The 19,210-nt window shown below is 41.9% G+C and overlaps 1 protein-coding gene across 1 annotated transcript in view; it reads right to left on the minus strand.

Annotated features, from left to right (window-relative positions):
- LOC118558169 overlaps nt 1–18,989 on the minus strand; it is a 26,829-nt gene extending 7,840 nt beyond the window's left edge. The window contains exons 1-4 of the mRNA XM_036128624.1: nt 18,861–18,989; nt 17,690–17,772; nt 17,188–17,277; nt 16,749–16,977 (exon numbers count right to left, since the gene is read on the minus strand). Coding sequence (XP_035984517.1) covers nt 16,749–16,977; nt 17,188–17,277; nt 17,690–17,772; nt 18,861–18,961 — 503 coding nt within the window. The 5' untranslated portion in view covers nt 18,962–18,989. The remainder of the gene's footprint in view (nt 1–16,748; nt 16,978–17,187; nt 17,278–17,689; nt 17,773–18,860) is intronic.
- Nucleotides 18,990–19,210: the final 221 nt, after the last annotated feature.

A 19,210-nucleotide genomic window follows, 5' to 3' on the forward strand; every position in this document is an offset into this window, starting at 1 on the left:
GCAGGCAGACAATCCCAATCGACTGTGGGAGCCATCATACCACGACAGAATTTGCAGTCTTCACTTCATCTCCGGTAAATACAACTTAATTCTGCACTAGTCATTGTTCTACTTAAATAACTATATAAATAAAAATTAGGATATATACTTAAGTCAAGACGTAATAGTTTGTTTCATAATAATATACGTACATGTACAATGTATGCAAACCCTCTGGCATGAGTCTGTGAAAACGATTAATAAGACAAAAACACCAAAATAATCCTTTGTGAACAATGTTTTTTTTAACCTAGTGGTGGCGGGTCTTTCTCTTTGCTGAGGCGTTGTCTGTGTCTGACTCCGCTTTCGTATGTTACACAAACATGTCTGAACATGTCCTGATATAAAATAATTGCAACCGTCCAGTGATTTCATGGCTTTCATGCTCTCTCGTGTGTACTGCTCTGGCGTGTTGATAAGGTAGCTGTATATGTCACTGTACGGAACACTTGGCCAGCATTTCAGACTCGCTCCATCCCTTCAGGGTTTTGCTGTATGAATCTGGCAATCGGATACCATCAACTTACTCTTATAACGATCTTGTGATACGTTATCTAAAGAAGAAAAATACATTGAGAAATCCTTGTGTCCTTTGTTTTCGTCCGCCAGTGTGTTCGCCTTTTGCCAACCAGTCCGGCGCGCATGTGCAAAAAACCCAGATCAAAACAATAACAATGAATTGGTCTATCTTCACTTCACTTCCTGCCTGAGACAAAGGAGGAGGGAGAGGCTGGCTGGGGAGACCAACAGCCCAGGCAGGCCTCACATGGGGCTCAAGGCCCACAAAAGCCCACAAGCTGCACAGAACAGGCCTTCTGTGAAACTCATCTGCCCTCGTTTCAATGGAGCAAAAAAGGGGTAAATTCTCGTCCTCTGCGGAGCGGAGGACCTCACTGACACTGGAGGAACTGCTAGAACAAAGCTAAGTTGCAGTCTCACTTCTGCACATCCACCCACTGAAGTATAGAATGCCGAAACAGCTTTGTTTATTTTTCCTCAGTTGTTACAGGAAAGCTGACTTGAGACAACGCGGATCGGTCGCCTTCTCTCCCTGGACAAGCTGAGAGCTCAAAGACCTCAGAGCAGCCTGTTCCGACCATGTTTGGCTAGCTGCAGAGCGGCTAGCCCACTGCTGGAATGACCAACGTTTTTCCCTGGACCACTGCTCTTCCTTGGATGGCCAAAGTGAATCGTACTCACAAGAGGCACTGGCAGGTTCGGCAGAGAAACCAAAGAGACAGTTGAAGGGTTTGTTTGGAAAGCTTGTGTAATGCGTCCACATGGTGTTTTAATCCAGGGATCTTTTCTATGTTACATAGAAATGGCAGATGATTCTTTCTTAGGGTGACCAGACGTCCCCGTTTTCCGGGGACTGTCCCCGTTTTGGACCACCTGTCCCCGGAAATGTCCCCGATTTTACCGAGGGGGAAAATGTGTTGCGGTAGCTGGTTGCGCTGCTGATAATATAAAGACGAGGAACAGAGCACACCACTAGATGGCGGTAATGATCCTTTTGGATGTCAGATGTCATTAAAACACGAAGAGGAAGAAGAAGAAGATGAGCGCACCACTTCTAAAACAGAAGAAGAAGAAGTGGAAAGTCGTTGTCAACTGGTGGCAACTGATGGGGAGCTGCTGTGTTATGGTAAGTGTGTTAATCGATTCATTTTATTTGGATCAAGCTGATCCTGTGAGAAATGTTTGGTTTTATTCCAGGTTAAAAAATAATCAATAAAAAGTAAGACAAGACCACGAGTTGCTGCTCACATGAGTAAAAGACACTCAGATAAAATGTAACAGAATGATTGAAAACTCTAATTGAAAGCGCTAATTTGGTTTGCCGGTTCTCCAGGGATCAACAAGGGTTCGTCTAAAGATGTTTTAGAACTGATTGGTGACCTTTAGTTTATATTTCAGATAGTTAGTTATTAGTAGAGTTATTACATGTTGTTTTGCTGATTTATGGTTGTGATTTATGAGCATAGACTTCCAGGCTTAGGTTTAGCTTTTCTACTGCTCAGTTTGGATTTATGAAAATTCCTCATGAAAAAATAGGAGTCAGTAACAGGAGAACTGAATGAAGATCTGCATGATATGAGAATGATGGAGTAAGAGATAACCACCTGTTTAATGTCCATTTATTATGTTGTTTTTGCTTGTAGCTCTTAGTATTGTGGTAATTAGCATTTTTTGTATTTAATCAGAGGAAATAATAATAATAATATTTGGAAGTTTTCATGTTGTACATTCTAATGTTTTTGGAAGTGATTTTTAATATATATTGTCTCTGTTTTAGAATAATGTAAGATTGATACAAGAGGAGAGAGGAAGAAGATAGGAAGACAGAAAGGAGATTAAATGAGAGTGGAGGAAAATAGGAATATTAATGTAAAGAATGATTGACGAGAAGGGAGAAATATTTACTTAGAATATTAATAGTTCAAGTGATAAAGCTCTGACATGATATACTCAGGTTTGAGCTGAGAAGCCCAATTGTCTGAGGATATAACCTCTTTCTGAGTCTCTGCACTGAACATGAGTTTCACTGCACTTCCCTAGCTGTGGCACAGTAAAGAGGCAGTTTAGTTTTTTGTTTTTTTTCTTGTGTTTTAAAAATTTCAGTTCTGCACATAATATATCCTCTTCTCCTCTTATTTTATCCAGACCTCTGGATACCGTGGCTGATGGCTCTTCAGACACAGAACGCCTTGAAGAAACCAGAGATAAACTCATGTTAGCTGACTCACTGACCGGAGTTACCTCACCTTAAAGGAGCAAACAATATACTCACACATCAGCTACTACCATACACATACACATAATGTAGTTATACACACTTTATGTAAGTTTATACATGCTCATGCTGCACTACACACACAATCACTTGCATTCATGTCAAGGGTTTTTCCAAGTCTGTGCCCTTGTTTCACCTCACATCACCACAATCCATTGGACAATGTCTTGTTCCAAACAGGCTCTATGCACTATGTGCTCTATGTGCTTATAGCCCATTATGGGAGAAATTCATCTGCTTTGTGATGCACAGAACCCCTATGTGGTCAGTTGACAGTAAGAAACATATATCATCCTTTACCAGCGGGCTTGACTACTACTTTTTGATGTTAACGCAGAAAAACACATTTCTCATAGGTATGTAGATGTGAACAGAATGAGTATTTGTTGCAGTTTTTTTAAATTTGGGGGACTCTGTCTCCACAGACAGCCACCGGCTAAATGTTTGTATTTAATGGTTTTTCTTTTCCTCGTGTCACTTTCCCCTTAGGGGGTGGCAGAGCTCTTTGAGCCCCACAAAATTGGAAAACCTTGCTAACCACTCTGGACCCCTCCACTCCCACTCCCACCACTTTGCCCCAACCCAGAGACACAGTTTTATTTTCTATTAATAACACTATTTATTGATTTTATTAATCTTAGGATGAACTAAAGGTCTGGAGAGGCACATTCCTGTCTTTTACACTTGATTTTTATTGTTTAAATATTAATAAACATGTAAAAATAAGGTGGCAGCCCTCCCTGGGACCAGACAAATTTCTATTGCTCTCGTCAGTGCACTCTGGGCGGTGCGGTGGGTGGATTTTACCTCCGTTGGTGCGCTGCGTGCGACGGATAAACAGTGGGGAAAATGCATAACTAAATACTGTAAAGGGCTCCTATAAAGGGAACAGGGGTACTGACAGATCTGAGATGAAGCCCTGATGTTACAAGTTCTTTAAAATGACCCTTAAAAGTGTGCACCTGAATTAAAGCGCAAGGCAGCTCGCCCACCGAAGCGCCACTGATTCTATGTTGTTAAAAACAAAAGAGCATGAAACACAGCTACTAACTCTCCTATTGACTTTAACTGGCACACGTTGCTACCGATGTGAGGACATTAAACGTAGTGATTCACGTTTTGAATGGTGAACGGTGATAAAAGCACCTGCTCCGAGGGAAAGGAGGGGGGAGAGGAGCAAGCGCTGAGGCACAGAAATACGGTGCATGTAGTTAAAAAATGCAGAATTAATAAAAACGAAACTTATAAACAGACTAAGTGGTGTTTTAAACAGCATCTGGTTAGCAGAACTGTTTTATGATCCTGTGTGCAGCCATGCAGCAGCTCTCCCCCCGCCCCCTCCCCTCCTGTGTACGCGGTGCAGGACCTTACCGGCTTACTTTCACCGCTGGATAAGATTAAAATTATTCATAATTCTGATCACTCTTCCTGCTGCTCTGTTAACACGAACTGCAGCAGGAATTACTGATGGCCACAAGCTGTGAAAGAAGCCGAAACAGCTCAGCAGAAGGCGGAGTTTTGTCGTCCGCAGCCCAGAGGGGCTTTGTGATTTTATGCGTGAGAAATGCCATGTTTGCGTGTGAAATGCCATGTGTTGCGTGTGAGCGTGTGAAGTTAGTGAAATGCGTGTGTCACACGGTCAATGCGTGAGAGTTGAGAGCCCTGACGATACAGTACAGTGTTGAAAATGGTCATTTGGAGGTTTTTTGAGGCTTTCTTTCTATCCGACTCCATTCATTCCTATGGGGTTTTTTGGGGTGGTTTTTCGCTAATTTCGTTGCCATGGTAACAGGAAATGGCGTGAAGTACAAATAGCACAATACACAGCATCGAGACGCACGTTTTGATATATAGTTTGTGGGGGTACACCCTACGGTTCGGGCTCTGTTTGGTTTTATGTGTCTTTCCTTGTAAATTACAAATGTCCCATGGTCCTGAATGCACCATAGCTTTCTGACGCTCGCAAACGCATCACACTGGTCTGAGAATGCAGCGCTGAGTAGAGGCACGTTTCTGCTTAAGACAAAGCTTTGCTGTTTTTAAAACTCATGTCGGCTGGCATGGTTTATTGTTCTGTGTGAATGACAAGAGACCACAACAAATGCGCCTGCTAATGAGCCAACAGCCGACAGGAGAAGGTCTGCATCGAAGCAGTATGGAAAATTGGTGTTCTTAAAACTTGAATAAATACTTCAATGTAGCATGAAAAAATTAAATATGTGAATAAAAAAGTTAAAGGCATGAGGTGAACTATATTGATTTAAATTGAAATACAGTTGTTTAAAGCCAAAGGCAAATGAAATATTGGGTAAAAAAGTAATTCTCTGAAATTGGCACAGCTTGGATTCTAACCTGAGATCTTCTGCTTGGCAGCCCGAGACCTAACCCACTCGACCAAAACACCAGTGCCATGCTCAGCCGTGCATTTTTGAGAGGTCAACTGTGTTGAAGAAGTGGTTTTGGTGAATTTTGTGGTTTTTGGTGAATTTTGTTCCAACCGTAAGCAGAAATGGCGTCAAGTACAAAAAGCCCTCATCGCGGCGTCGAGACGAACGTTTCGATATATAGTATGTGGGGGTAGACCCTACGGTTCGGGCTGTATTAACGGTGACGGAAGAAAGATATGGAATAACTAGAAACGTTCAACTTCTGAAGAAGTTGAAGAAGGCGCCCGCCTGGTGGTGCGCGTAACCGTCAAAGGCAAAGCTTCCGAGTTCCTTGGTCTTAGGCTTTTATCACTTGGGGATTTTAAATCAAATCTTCTGAGTGTGAAAAGGATTTGTCTTTGTCAAAACCAGAAGACAGGAGAAGGTCTGCATTCAAGCAGCATGGAAAATTGGTGTTATTAAAACATGATTAAATACTTCAATGTAGCATGAAAAAATGAAATATGTGAATAAAAATGTTAAAGGCATTACAAACTACTAAAGGAAGTACAAACTCTGTGAAGCAGAAGTTGGTGAGACCTTCCTAGAGCTACTTCCGGTTAGCAACATGTTAAGCGTTAGCCGCTAACATGGTTGTGTCCAGTATCACCGGGTGATTGTACTCTGTTAGTTTGGTCCAAATCCTGTACTGGGAAGTTCCTCAAAAAGGGTGCCAATACTTAATGTCACCAAAGCTCACCAAAGGCCATGTGTCACATCGGCCTCCTTTAGCAACTAAGCCTCACCAAAAAAACAGCAGCCGACAGGAGAAGGTCTGCATCCAAGCAGCATGGAAAATTGGTGTTATTAAAACATGATTAAATACTTTAATGTAGCATGAAAAAATGAAATATGTGAATAAAAATGTTAAAGGCATTACAAACTACTAAAGGAAGTACAAACTCTGTGAAGCAGAAGTTGGTGAGACCTTCCTACAGCTACTTCCGGTTAGCAACATGCTAAGCGTTAGCCGTTAACATGGTTGTGTCCAGTATCACCGGGTGATTGTACTCTGTTAGTTTGGTCCAAATCCTGTACTGGGAAGTTCCTCAAAAAGGGTGCCAATACTTAATGTCACCAAAGCTCACCAAAGGCCATGTGTCAGATCGGCCTCCTTTAGCAACTAAGCCTCACCAAAAAAACAGCAGCCGACAGGAGAAGGTCTGCATCCAAGCAGCATGGAAAATCTGTTAGTTTGGTCCAAATCCTGTACTGGGAAGTTCCTCAAAAAGGGGCACCCTTTTTGTCACCAAAGCTCAATAATGTCACCAAAGCTCACCAAAGGCCATGTGTCAGATGCTGACACCCCACTCACAGAAAAAACTCAGTTAAATAGACGGAATGGTTAGTGCTTGGTTTGTGCACGTTTGTGCCGTTAAAATTAGCGTTTGTGCTGTTTTGGTTTTGAAGATATTAAAGAATATTTGTTAAGTTCATCTAGAGTTCACCATCCCCTCATTTTGCTTTGAATCCAACCAAGCTGGTCAACTTCTTTAGTGCTTCGTTTGTGCAGGTTTGTGCCGTTAAAATTAGCGTTTATGCTGCTTTGGTTTCGCAGATAATATAAGTTTTAATTCCGGCCGGTGACGTCACCACAGGTCGCCGCTGCAAAATAAAGCGCTACATTGTTATTCCTTTGCTGGTGCTGAGCTGGAGCCAAAGCAAACCAGAGTGGTCAACTTCTTTAGTGCTGTGTTTGTGCATCTTTGTGCCGGTAAAATTAACGTTTGTGCTACTATGGTTTCGGAGATATTATGAATTTTAATTTCAGCCGATGACGTCATCCCAGACCACCGCTTCAAAATAAAGTGCTACGTTTTTCTTTCTTTGCTGGTGCTGAGTTACCTGACTCCGCCAGATAGATTTGCTCCGCATATCCATCTGGAAACCTTCCGTTGAAGTAATTTTGGGAAGGGGCGAAAATACTGGTCAGCTGATTGGCCTATGTTGGTGATAGACGGGCCAAATAAACCAATCAGATTCGTCGTCGCTCGTAACAGGGCGACGACGAAAACACAACCACAAGCCAAGCTACTCTTGCTGCTGCAGGTAAAGGCTCGTTAGCTCAGCAAAGAAATACTCTGTAATTCCGATAAAACTTGCTCGATAGCCGCGCTAACGCCAGTTTCATCGGCTGAAGCCGCCATGTTGTTTAGACTGAACTGACGCGCTTCCCGTTGCGTCACACCTCAACCCGCCTCAAAGCCAACGCTGATTGGACGTTCGTTTGGTGAACGGCTCCAAATTTTCTTCAACGGAGGGTATCCAGACTGATCTGCGAGTGAAACCTTGAAACCTCGCGAGATCAGGATGGTCTCACGAGGCTAGGTGCTGAGCTGGATCCAAAGCAAACCACAGTGGGCTACTTTTTCAGTGCCTTGTTTGTGCAACAACAACCTTGGAATAAAATAAAATAAAGTTTTCATTAAGATTTGCAGCCCAATAGTTTTTGGGGAGCGTTAAGTTTTTGATATTTTGTACTGAGCTCAATACACAACAAACCAAATTGGTCTATATTTTCAGGCATTTCTAATTTAATCTATATGCTTTATACTTTCAGCTGATAACACAGTCAATATATTCATAGTTGAACAATATTTCCCACTTCATGCATAAAGCCAATAAAAAGTGGAATGGTCCTTCAGCCTAATTAAAGGTTTAGCTTAGGTGGACAAAGGAACGTTTTAGGAGATCGTTCCTTACAGTGTTGTTATACTTTATAGGCTGACTAGTGTGATTTATTTTTTGCAGTTTTTCTGTTATTGATTTTAGTTTGGGTATGTTTTCTGCGTTATATAAGCCTGTATACTTTAATTGCCCTTTTGTTAGGTGCAGACACCCCCAAATTTCCCTATTGTAGAGCAATAAAGGTTTGCTATTCTAATTAATTCAGAGGAGTAATGAACTATGACTACTAAGATCAACTATAACCAAGTTATTGTTTGAAAATGTTATAAACATTATACTCTCGAAGAAGAATAAACCCTTCTGATTAGGAAAAGTAAAGTTCTTTAAATGAGACAAAATAAATCGCAATATTTATTCAGGAATAAAGTACAAAACAATATAACACACATTTTACAACAGCAGCTAAAACAACTTGCATGATAAAAGAAAAATATAAAATTAATAACTGCTTTCTTGAGAAAAGTGTTGAGACCAAACGGTAGATCTGACCACATCTTTTTACACAAATGAGGAACATCATTAAGGACGCCAGCCATCCTGCACAGAGACTGTTCCAGCCTCTCCCCTCAGTCAGGAAACTTAAAAAACAAACAAAAACATGTGTCCCAAGAGATCTTTGCCAATAAGCAGGAATATATAAATCATTTTATAAGAATGCTGTAGGGGGGGGGGGGGGGGGGGGAGGCTCGGTAGATGACACAACTTCATAGTAATGTTACTGATTTATCAGTAGAAATATATTAAAAAGACTTACGTTTTTTCCAGTGACGACAATAACATATGATTTACCGTAGCACTTTATTCTGAAGCGGCAGGCTGGGATGACGTCATCGGTTGAAATTAAAATTCATAATATCTCCGAAACCAAAGCAGCACAAACGATAATTTTAACGGCACAAACCTGCACAAACGAAGCACTAAAAAAAGTAGCCCAGTTTGATCGGATTCGAAGCAAAATGGGGAGATGGTGAATTCTGGATGACCTTAACAAATATTCTTTAATATCTTCAAAACCAAAACAGCACAAACGCTAATTTTAACGGCACAAACCTGCACAAACGAAGCACTAACCATTCCATCTATTTAACAGAGTTTTTTCTGTGGGTGGGGTGTCAGCTTCACGCAGCTCTTTACCGGCGCTGCAGCGCAGGAGAGATCGCGCTGCTGTTAGGCTTTTACTGCCATCCCTCAGTGCCGTGTAGCCTAGCCACCGCATTTCTACCAAAATATAAAACCGACATTAAATAAACGACTCACCGTCACGTAGTTGCAAGGAAAACACCCAATGGAACACCCTTCTTCTGGGTTGATTCAACAATATCCTTCAGTAATTTAGGAAAAACGGCAGCACAGCACAGCAAGCCACAAGATGGAGGAGTTCACCTCTGACCCGGAACTCAAAGACTACTGCTTGTTGTCTGCTCTGAATAATACACAGCGCCCCTCGAATTACGGCCGCCATCTTGGGGCGGTCGACCTGCTACCCTAACCTGCTGATTCAAGCTGAACACACTAACGATACCCCGGCACTGTGCGGCGTATTTTTGTTTAAATCGACGGACTATTGACGTCAGGGCTCGAGGGATAACTTTTCATATGTAAGATTAAAGAGATTGTGATGAATTTGATTGTTTTATTGTAGTATTTGGTATACTTAAGATATATGCTGGATAAATTAATCTGGCTATTGATTTAAATGAAAAAATCGTTTTTTAAAGCCAAAGGGAAATGAAATATTGTATTTGGTATATTTAAGATATATGCTGGATAAATTAATCTGGCTAATGATTTAAATGAAAAAATCGTTTTTTAAAGCCAAAGGGAAATTAAATATTAGGTGAAAATGTAATTCTCTGAAATTGGCACAGCTTGAAGTCGAACCTACGATCTTCTGCTTTGCAGCCCGACACCTAACCCACTCCCCCACAACACCAGTGCCGTGCTAGGCCGCGCATTTTTGAAAGGTCAACTGTGTTGAAGAAATGGTTTTTGGTGAATTTTGTTCCAACCGTAAGCCGAAACGGCGTCAAGTACAAAAAGCCCTGATCGCGGTGTCGAGACCAACGTTTCGATATATAGTATGTGGGGGTAGACCCTACGGTTTGGGCTGTATTAACGGTACTATAATAATAATAAAGAAACCCTTATTAGGTGCATAGCATAAGGCCTCCGCCATGCATTTTCAATGCATAGGCGGGCGCCTAATAAAGAAATCCTTATTGGGTGCATAACATAAGGCCTCCGCCATGCATTTTCAATGCATAGGCGGGCGCCTAATAAATAATTTAAAAACAGACAAAAAACAATAGTGTTCTCTGCTCACAGAGCAGACGAACGGCATAGCCGTTTGCCTGCACTGCAGGCTTGGAACCCTGAAAATTTAAAAACAAACGAAAAACAATAGTGTTCTCTGCTCACAGAGCATTTGAGTGTGGGACCAGTAGTTTGGTGGTTATAAGCCAAAACACATTGCTCTTTGTTATAGCGCCCCCTAGTTGTTGAGGGGTCTGAATTTTTGGGTTTGAGTAGCAGTGCACATTCTGTACTTAGATACCTGATTCAATAGGTTCGTTACAAGTCCGCATGGGCCGCACCTGATGCCCTAACTAGACATCAGGTGGGTAATCTGGGGGATTAGAGGAAGCCCAGAAGCTTGCGGTGGTGACAGAAGTTTGGAGGCGGGTGGTGCAGGAACCATGGAGGTCAGCCAGGCGGTTTGGAAATTTCCACAAAGGACCTCAGGAGGCTGAAAACCATGGGGCACTTCTGGAATAAGAACATGAGGTGACTGACCTGGTGGTTGGAGGAAGCAAAGAGCTGGCTCTGGTGCTCGTAGGTGGCGAGGCAAGGGCTCTGCTATTAGGAGGCACAGATGAGTGGGGTCTGGTGTTCGAAGATGGCATGAAGTAGGCTCTCCAAACTACTTAAAAATACCAGTAACTTGGACTCCTTTTACTGGATCCTTATCACTCAAAAAAGTGGACCAGGGCAGAAAAAAGGTGTTTGTTGCAACAAACAAACAAACAATTATGTAACATTTACTTGACATTATCAATTTAATCCAACAGACACTTATTATGTGTTGGCTGTAAATGAAATGTTAACATAAAGTGGACAACTGTCCTGGTTGCAGCTAGATTTTGCTGTCATATTTTTGAGGTTGTTGCGGGTCAAAGAAAATATTTAATCAAACTATCCACCAAGCGTCCCATTACGTTACATGGATCCTTTGTGTTTTATCCTTGCATTCTGAAAACCTGCCTAAAGAGCTTAAATATTTTGCAGTGGTGGCTCTACATGGAATTACTCCCTCTGAGCACCCCCCACACCACCACCACCATAAAACACTACTAAATTCCAGGGGGAGTTGTTGGAGAATTATTTATTGTAATCGTGTTTGATTTAGGATTTTGTCTATTTAATTGATGGGTTTATTTCTACATAATTATTGGTGGGTTTTGAATGGAGGAATTTTACACTGTTTTTGAAAGAACTGTTGGTACACCCCGACCTGTCCAGGGTGTACCCCGCCTCTCGCTCAGTGAACGCTGGAGATAGGCACAAGCAACCCCGCGACCCCATGAGGGATTAAGCGGTTTGGAAAATGGATGGATCGATGTTTGTACACCCCTAGTGGTTTTACCAAGTTGGGTGTGACTCCTTTAAAAAGCCAAGTAGTTCATTCATGGTGAGAGTTGAGTTTGGACCGTCACCTGCTGCTCTCTGCTACTAGGTAACCATGCCTGCTATACCTCCATGCACATTATTGTTTTTGGACTTGCTCTTTTTGGATTAATTTTTGAGCTAAAATAAAAATTCATAGAAAGTCTTCTAATTTTGTTTGTTGGTGCCAACACGATTAATAACAACGCCCGTACCAGCCTGACCGCATTGATCCACACAGTGGCATTGTGTCAACCCTATCTATCTATCTATCTATCTATCTATCTATCTATCTATCTATCTATCTGGGTTCTCTGTGCTTCCGTGCTCTAACTCTGCTTCACAGGTGGTTGCAGTTGACTGGTGGGCATGGCCCAAACCTGCTGCTCATGAAGGAGCTTTCATCTCAGGCTTTATACAGAGTTCATAGACAGCTGCAAGATGCCAGAGTGTTACCCCGTCGTGGTATGCCTAGGCCTCTGATCTGTCTCCTGTGCCTCGTATCTGTGAGTTCTTTGAAACCCTGTTTTTGGAATAACTCTATCTCCTGTTATTCTCCAGTCTTGTCGTGTTTGGATTTACTCACCTGTCTTGGCGTCGTGCTCAGTGAAGCAGCCTTCAGAATCCCAGCCGCTCAGATTTTGCTCTGGTGTCTCCACTCATGCTCCCTTGGTGGTACCAAGCCGGGCGTCAGAACCCCCTCCTGGATTCAACTGGTTCACCTACGAACACTCCGGTTCTTCCAGCTGCTCCTCCTGCCTGCTGTTTCAGTGGTGCTGTCCGGACCCCTCACCAGCATTACATCTGTCAGCCCTCCAGTCACTCAGCCACCTGTTTCCATCAGTGAGTTACGGTCACAGAGTTCCCTCGTCACTCATTCTCCCCAGATAGGTCTCCCCAACCAAACGGTAAGCAGCACAGCTTCTGGCACATTTTCCCCTGGTTCGATCCTCAGTAAAATTATCCCCTTTCTTTCCACAGTCTATGAGCAGATAACTATAGTATAAAATATAGTGTAATATTTAAAATAGCTTAACAACAAAACAGACTAAAGAAAATCTAATTACACAGTTGCGCTGAGAACAGAAAACAAAAACTAAAACTACAGTCTGACCCTTCTTGCACACCTTGATGCAAAATCATCAATAATGTCATCATAGGAGTTCTGCTCCCCTATTGAGTTGTTGATGCTGATGACAGCAAGGCAAGTGAGCCGTTCCAGAGACATGGTTGACCTGAGGTACAACTTGATCAGTTTCAGTTTCAAAAAGCTCCCCTCTGCCTAAGCCACAGTGACTGGCAAAATGAGTGCAATCCTAAGAGCAGTCCAAAAATTGGGGTAGAACTCAGATAGTTCCTTATCATGCAAAAAAGTGAAAAGCTCAAGGAAGCTCGTGTATTTTGATAGCAGGTTAGGGAAGTTCTTGAATTCCTGCACACGCTGTCTACTGTCCAAATCAGAGCACCCTTCAAAGTACAGTGTGGTGTTAAATTGCTCTTCCAGCTCCTGTAAGAATTGGGAAATTTGTCAAAACACTGAATTTGTTTCCCAGATTTTCCAATGTGGAGAAACTCTCCTTGATGGCTGACATGGCTGCATCAATGACATTGAAGAATTCAGTCTCCAACTTTCTAAGTACATCACTGAAGTCATGGGATTCATATGAGAAGTGCCGCTTTTTTAGACCTGATTATGTTTTGTTTCAAAACAGCCTCCACATACAATTCTTCATAAATGTTTTTTCACTGCCATCTGTGCAGTAACAAACCCACTTGCTCTGTAGCTCTGGGGACCTTGCACAGTCTTCTTCAAAAGACTCCAAACTAGATCCACATGCATGCTTGGAGACTGCATGAGTTTGCTGACATGCTGTATAGCAGATAGTGTGTCATACCAAACAACCATTCAGATGTTGAAATGGTACAACCCCACCCCGTCGCACAAAAACTGAGCCTCAGTATAGCCTCAGTATACTAAAGCAGGGTCTTTAGTATTGTCTAGCCTCTCACACAGCAGCTCCCTGGTACCTCATGGGCTCAACGAATTTGACCTTGCCCCCCCACCTTGTTTCTGCTCACATCTTCAAGGTGATGCTCACGTGGCTCTTCAGTATGGCCCATTTTTTGGATGGAGGCTGAAAACAATAAGTAAAGTTTTTGCAAGACTCCAAAGTAGCTTATATAATCAACAGATCCCTTAGCAGCATCACATACAACCAAATTCAATGTATGAGCCCCACATGATACAAAAAGAGCTCTGGCATTCTTCTTTAGGAGACTGGCTTGGACGCCCTTATTTTTGTCTTTCATGTTTGCCCCATTGTCATATGACTGTCCTTTGCATTCTTCAAAAGGAATTCCCAACTCCTCAAGTCTCTTCAGGATCATGGATGCCAAGTGCTGGCCTGTGGACTCTTCTGCTTCCAAAAATACCATAAAATGTTTCCTGATATGGGGCTTCTCCATCAGTGACACCACTCACTGACAACTGTTGTGTGTGGCTTATATCTGAAGTGCAGTCCAGAATTACAGAAAAAACAAACTTTACCTGCTTGATGTCCACTATATCAGATGTGATTTTGGTGCTCACCAAATCAATTAGCTCATTCTGCACATGATGGCCCAGGTAGCTGTTGCGACTTGGAGTTCCTCTTTTGACACGGTCAAGGTGAAATTTCATAATGGGATCAAAAAAAGTTTGACATCTGAGAAAATTACCATTAGATGGTTTAAACAGTTTTTCCGTGTGTCCCCTTAAAGCCACATTTCGAACTGCCAGGGATTGCACAACAGTAGTGAGACGTGTCAGCACTGTTCTCCATCTATCCCTCTCAGCCTTTAAAAGAGCCATCTGCTGCTTGTCAATAGTTTCCCCACTTCTTAACTGCACTGTCAGTTCTTTCCATGCTTTCATGAATTTGAGGTGTTCTGAACTATTTTCATTTGATGTGAGATAAGCACTCACATGTTTCCAATTTACCATTCCTGAACTTGTTAGTTGAATGTTCCTCTTGGAAAACAATTTGCAGCAAAAAAGAAGAAAGAGGCTAATGTTCTTCATGGAATATATCAGCCAACTTCTTGCCATTGTTTCCCCACTAACTGCTGTCATTTTAACATACTGGTGTTGGCAATTTCTTCCATCACTTATTCCTATGTAACACAAAGTCAGGTGGCAGCTTATTGGGTCCTCTGCAAACAAGTTCTGTCCGAATCCTTTCAGTCAGAGCTGAAGGCCAGTTAGCAGGGTTGGTTGACAGCTCCAGACATTCCTATTAGACGCATTGGCACATTCCTCAAATAGCAGTGGAACATAACTCATAGGTCTACAAAGAAATTATCCAAAAATGTTAAAATTACATTACAATTGTCTTATATAGCTTAGGCATCCCCTCTATATACATATACAGAGAGATGAAGATAAAGAGAGATGCAGAAACCCACCTGTTTTTTATTTAACCCCTTAAGCCCAGAGGGTTTCAAGAGCAATTTTCACCTGAAATAACATATGTGATTTAAATCAAGTACAGCTCCAAAGTCATAAAGTGGAAATGTAAATGTTAGGTTTTGTATGACACAAAAGCACAAAAGAATATTTCTCAAGTGGAACCACTATTGCAAATGTCACCATGTCTGATTTATAGGTGATTAAACAAAAGAAAATAAATCAAAATTTTTAAGGCTCACCTAAATTCTTTCCCAAATAAACACTGCTAAACATCATGAAAGCCGCTGTTAACATATAAGAGAAGCCTCAGACCGTAACGATCCCGGCACTGGAGCTGATCCACAGTTCAGCACACCTGCTCCACTTCTCTTGCACTGCAATTAGTCCTCACTGGTTGCACCTGTCTCACCTCCATATAGGCCAGTCCAAATCAGCCTCCAGTGCCAGATTGTCTCAAGCCAAAGTCTAGAGTACCTTCCAGCGTTCCTTATACTACCTGCCTTCTTGTTACCTGACCTGATTCCGCCTCCGTTGACCAAGCCCGCCTGATCCCTGATCTGTTTCTGTATGCCCGTCCGTAAACCCGACCTGACCTGCCTTTGGACCTCCGATTTTGTCTCTGCCTTGGATTGCCATCCTGTGTACCGGACCCTGACTTTGTTTGTGAATTTCTGAGCCTGCCTAACTCCCCTTGCATCTCTAACCCCACCAGTTAACGGACCTTGAAACGGACTTGGATTTCCCCTCCGGATCGCCCCTGTGTACCGCCGCCTTGATTCCTGGTCTTGGAGCTTCAGACCATTACTGGATTACACCAGCCAAGACCCGAGTTATCCGCCTCTCAATGGCACCGGCTCCCGCAAGCTCTGTCCGCCAGCGGACCTCCGCCCCGGACCCGAACCTGACTCCAACCCGGACCCAAGCTCTGAAACCCTCTAACAGGTTAGTGATCCTGCTTCCCTCTCCCTTGCCACTTTCCCTCTAGCCGATCACTAACCTGTTGTGTTTGCCTTTGGGGATTTCCTGGTTGAAGAGCTGCCTGCGTGCTCCTTGCGCTGCGCTTGTTGCCCGATTCAATAAAATCCATTGAATCCCACTGACCTGTTTGTGTTAAATCTTATCATAACTTCTGTTCATTACATCAGACGTTATAGATCCATATCTGGACTGAACCATTTGAAGCATATTGGTTCCAGGGGCGGATCCAGGATTTTTCAAAGGGGGGTGCGCACCTACGGGTCATGGGGTCACGGGGTCAAGGGTCACGGGGTCACAGGTCAAGACAATGTGAGGCTAAAAGACCAAAGAATACCATCTTCACTCTTTCACACTACCCTAATTATTCATCCAAGGGTTTTTAATTGATAATTTTAATGGATGAACATAAGTAGAATTAGCATGATTACATTATTGTAATTAAAAAAAGATCTCTCGGTTTTTAAAGCATGCACAAGGTTAAAAAGTAGTTTGAAGAAAAAAACGATCCTTATCAACAATTAATCAAACAAGGAGTTTCTTTATTTCCAGAAATGATATTTACACAGAACATGAAATAAAAAAAAAACAAGGACTTGGGTTCAAGTATGGTTCAAGTAAGACAAAGGAGATTTGAATATATTTTAACAAGATAAACTGTTGAAAAAAAAAAAAAAGTTAAACCAGACAAAGAATATTGTTCTCTACTACAAACTTTATGATGATGATAATGGGTTTACAAATGTAAACAGAGTATGATAAAAAGTCATACTTGTCCAGCCAGTCCCTCTGGCATGTTCTTTTGGTCACCCCACTGGCTCTTCGGATGTCTTTAAAGTCTCTGGCAGGGAAATTGAAAGATTTGGGTGGTTTTCTGGTCTGAAGAAGTTGGAGTTTTCCAGAGTCGTCCATTTCACTAATCCGGTCCTTGGCCTTTGATATATCTGTAAGAACATTGATATTTACATTACAATTTTGTACGGGTGCTGATGGAGTTGTAAATCTGCCTACATGAAGCCATTGTATATAGTCTTGCTTTATTATGAAATTATTATTATGAAATGTAAGATTAAGATTAAGCAAAAAAATCAATCGTGTAAAACAAAAACAAAATTAGTTGTTTTGACATTGAAAAAAATACAACTATTACTAACCTATGTCGTAAGTTGTTTGGGGCAAATCCGCTTGGTTGAGCGCCGGCTCTTCAGTTGTCTTTACACCGAAACACGGTCCTTGTTGTTCATCTGGAAAAGAAAATAATTTTAGTGATCAGGTGAACCTTGTAATCTCAGGAGGAGCCACAAAACAATTTAATGTTGTGTTTTTATCGTAAATTATTAAATTCACTGAACACATATCACCAGGTGCACAAAACTGAATTTACTTAAAAGTAAATTGTATTTTTATTGTAAAATATTAAATGCACTGAAAACAAATAACACCAGATCGGTAGTTATATCACAATGTTAACCAGACTCCCTCAGACTCCAAGCATGTGCTTAGAGCATTCATTGATTTGGATCCTTACCAATTGAGAAAAGTTAGTAAGTATTCCTACAATTGCATCACTTTGCAACTCTAAACAACTTGTTTATCAACAATCAACAATGTTGATAATGTTTTCTCAGTATCAACATTTTCTAGCAATCATCATACCTTTCATCTGTGTGTCTCCAATATCTGAACATTCATACAGGTCAATGCTGTGGTCATTTTCTGTAGTTGTGCCAGGTGGTCCACTGAAGAATAGAAAACAAGATATAAACATTTCAATCTGTGTTATTTAGATTATAGACATAAGCCTACACTTTGGATTTATTACTACACGACAAAACTTCTGAACTCGTTTGTTTGTGCTCTAAACTGCCGCACTACAGACAATGGCGGAAATATTCCTCCGCCTCATAACTTCACGGTGAAAACCGTAATGTTTTTTTTCACCTTTTCCCTATGTAGTGGAACATCCAACAGCCACGCACGTGGTCATTGTTGCTTAAACAATAGCTGTAACAAATTTCAATGGTGAAGTCCTCCCGAAATCCAAAATAATTGTTGATCGGAGGTGGGCAAAACGGTTCCTTGAATTAGGAACCGCTGTACAGAGCACAAATGCACGACATTGGGAAACTTGTTAAAGGAAAAGCCCGGTCAAAATCAGAATTCTAACTGCTGAAAGTACTTTAAATATAAAACTATTACATACTGGTCAATAAATGAACTCGGTGTTTCTTTTTCTTTGAAGTCGTGTGTTGGTGCGGCGCTTTAAACTGCCGCACTACAGACAATGGCGGAAATATTCCTCCGCCTGATAACGTAACGGCGAAAACTAATGTTTTTTTTTTTTTTTTCACTTTTACCCGATGTATTGGAACATCCAACTGTCATGCACGTGGTCGCTGTTGCTTCAACAATAGCTCTCGCGAATTTCAATGGCGAAGTCCTCCCGAAATCCAAAATAATTGTTGGAGCTGTGCACAACGGTTGTAGCTTGTAGAGTGTAGCAACGCACAGAGAGACGTCACAGGAAGTGACGTCGCCCAGTAGCGCGCAACATGGCTGCTCTTTACACAGTGACGAGACGACAATTTATGCTTTTATTTCCTTATCGATTAACGCTAAGTTCATGAAATCACCACGAACATTTTAGTTTAAGATATAGCTAATGATCCTTGTTGACCGGACTTCTTTTTTAATTTGCCTGTCGTCGGCCGCCGGGTTTCGGTCGGCTTTTTTTTCTGGCTACATATGTTCACTGTTTACGAATCAAAAAATCATATAAATTTGCTGTTATTTAAAAAATAAAGTGATAAAGTTGGTTTCTACTTACCCTTCTGTTGGATTGGACCAGAATCTTAAAAGAGATGGTTGTCTGCTTTTCTTGTTTGGCCTTAAATCTTCCAGCTCTCCTCGTGCTCGCTTCGACGCCATTGTGGTATCACTGAATCGCGTTGCGTTGCAACGCGGCGTTGCAACGCCGCGTTGCAACGCCGCGTTATTACAGCGCCCAGGTCTCGCGTGGCGAGACCTGGGCATTGCAATTCAAATTCATGCCGATATCCGGTGTCTCAACCGTCGCGTCGGCGTCATAGCGCGTTCCAGATGACAGGTAATGGCTACTAATCTTAATTCTATGAAGGATGTTTAAGATTTCGGCCTCTTAAAAAAAGTACTTTTGGT

Source organism: Fundulus heteroclitus, unplaced genomic scaffold (genome assembly GCF_011125445.2).
Source record: "Fundulus heteroclitus isolate FHET01 unplaced genomic scaffold, MU-UCD_Fhet_4.1 scaffold_104, whole genome shotgun sequence".
NCBI classification, from domain to species: Eukaryota; Metazoa; Chordata; class Actinopteri; order Cyprinodontiformes; family Fundulidae; genus Fundulus; species Fundulus heteroclitus.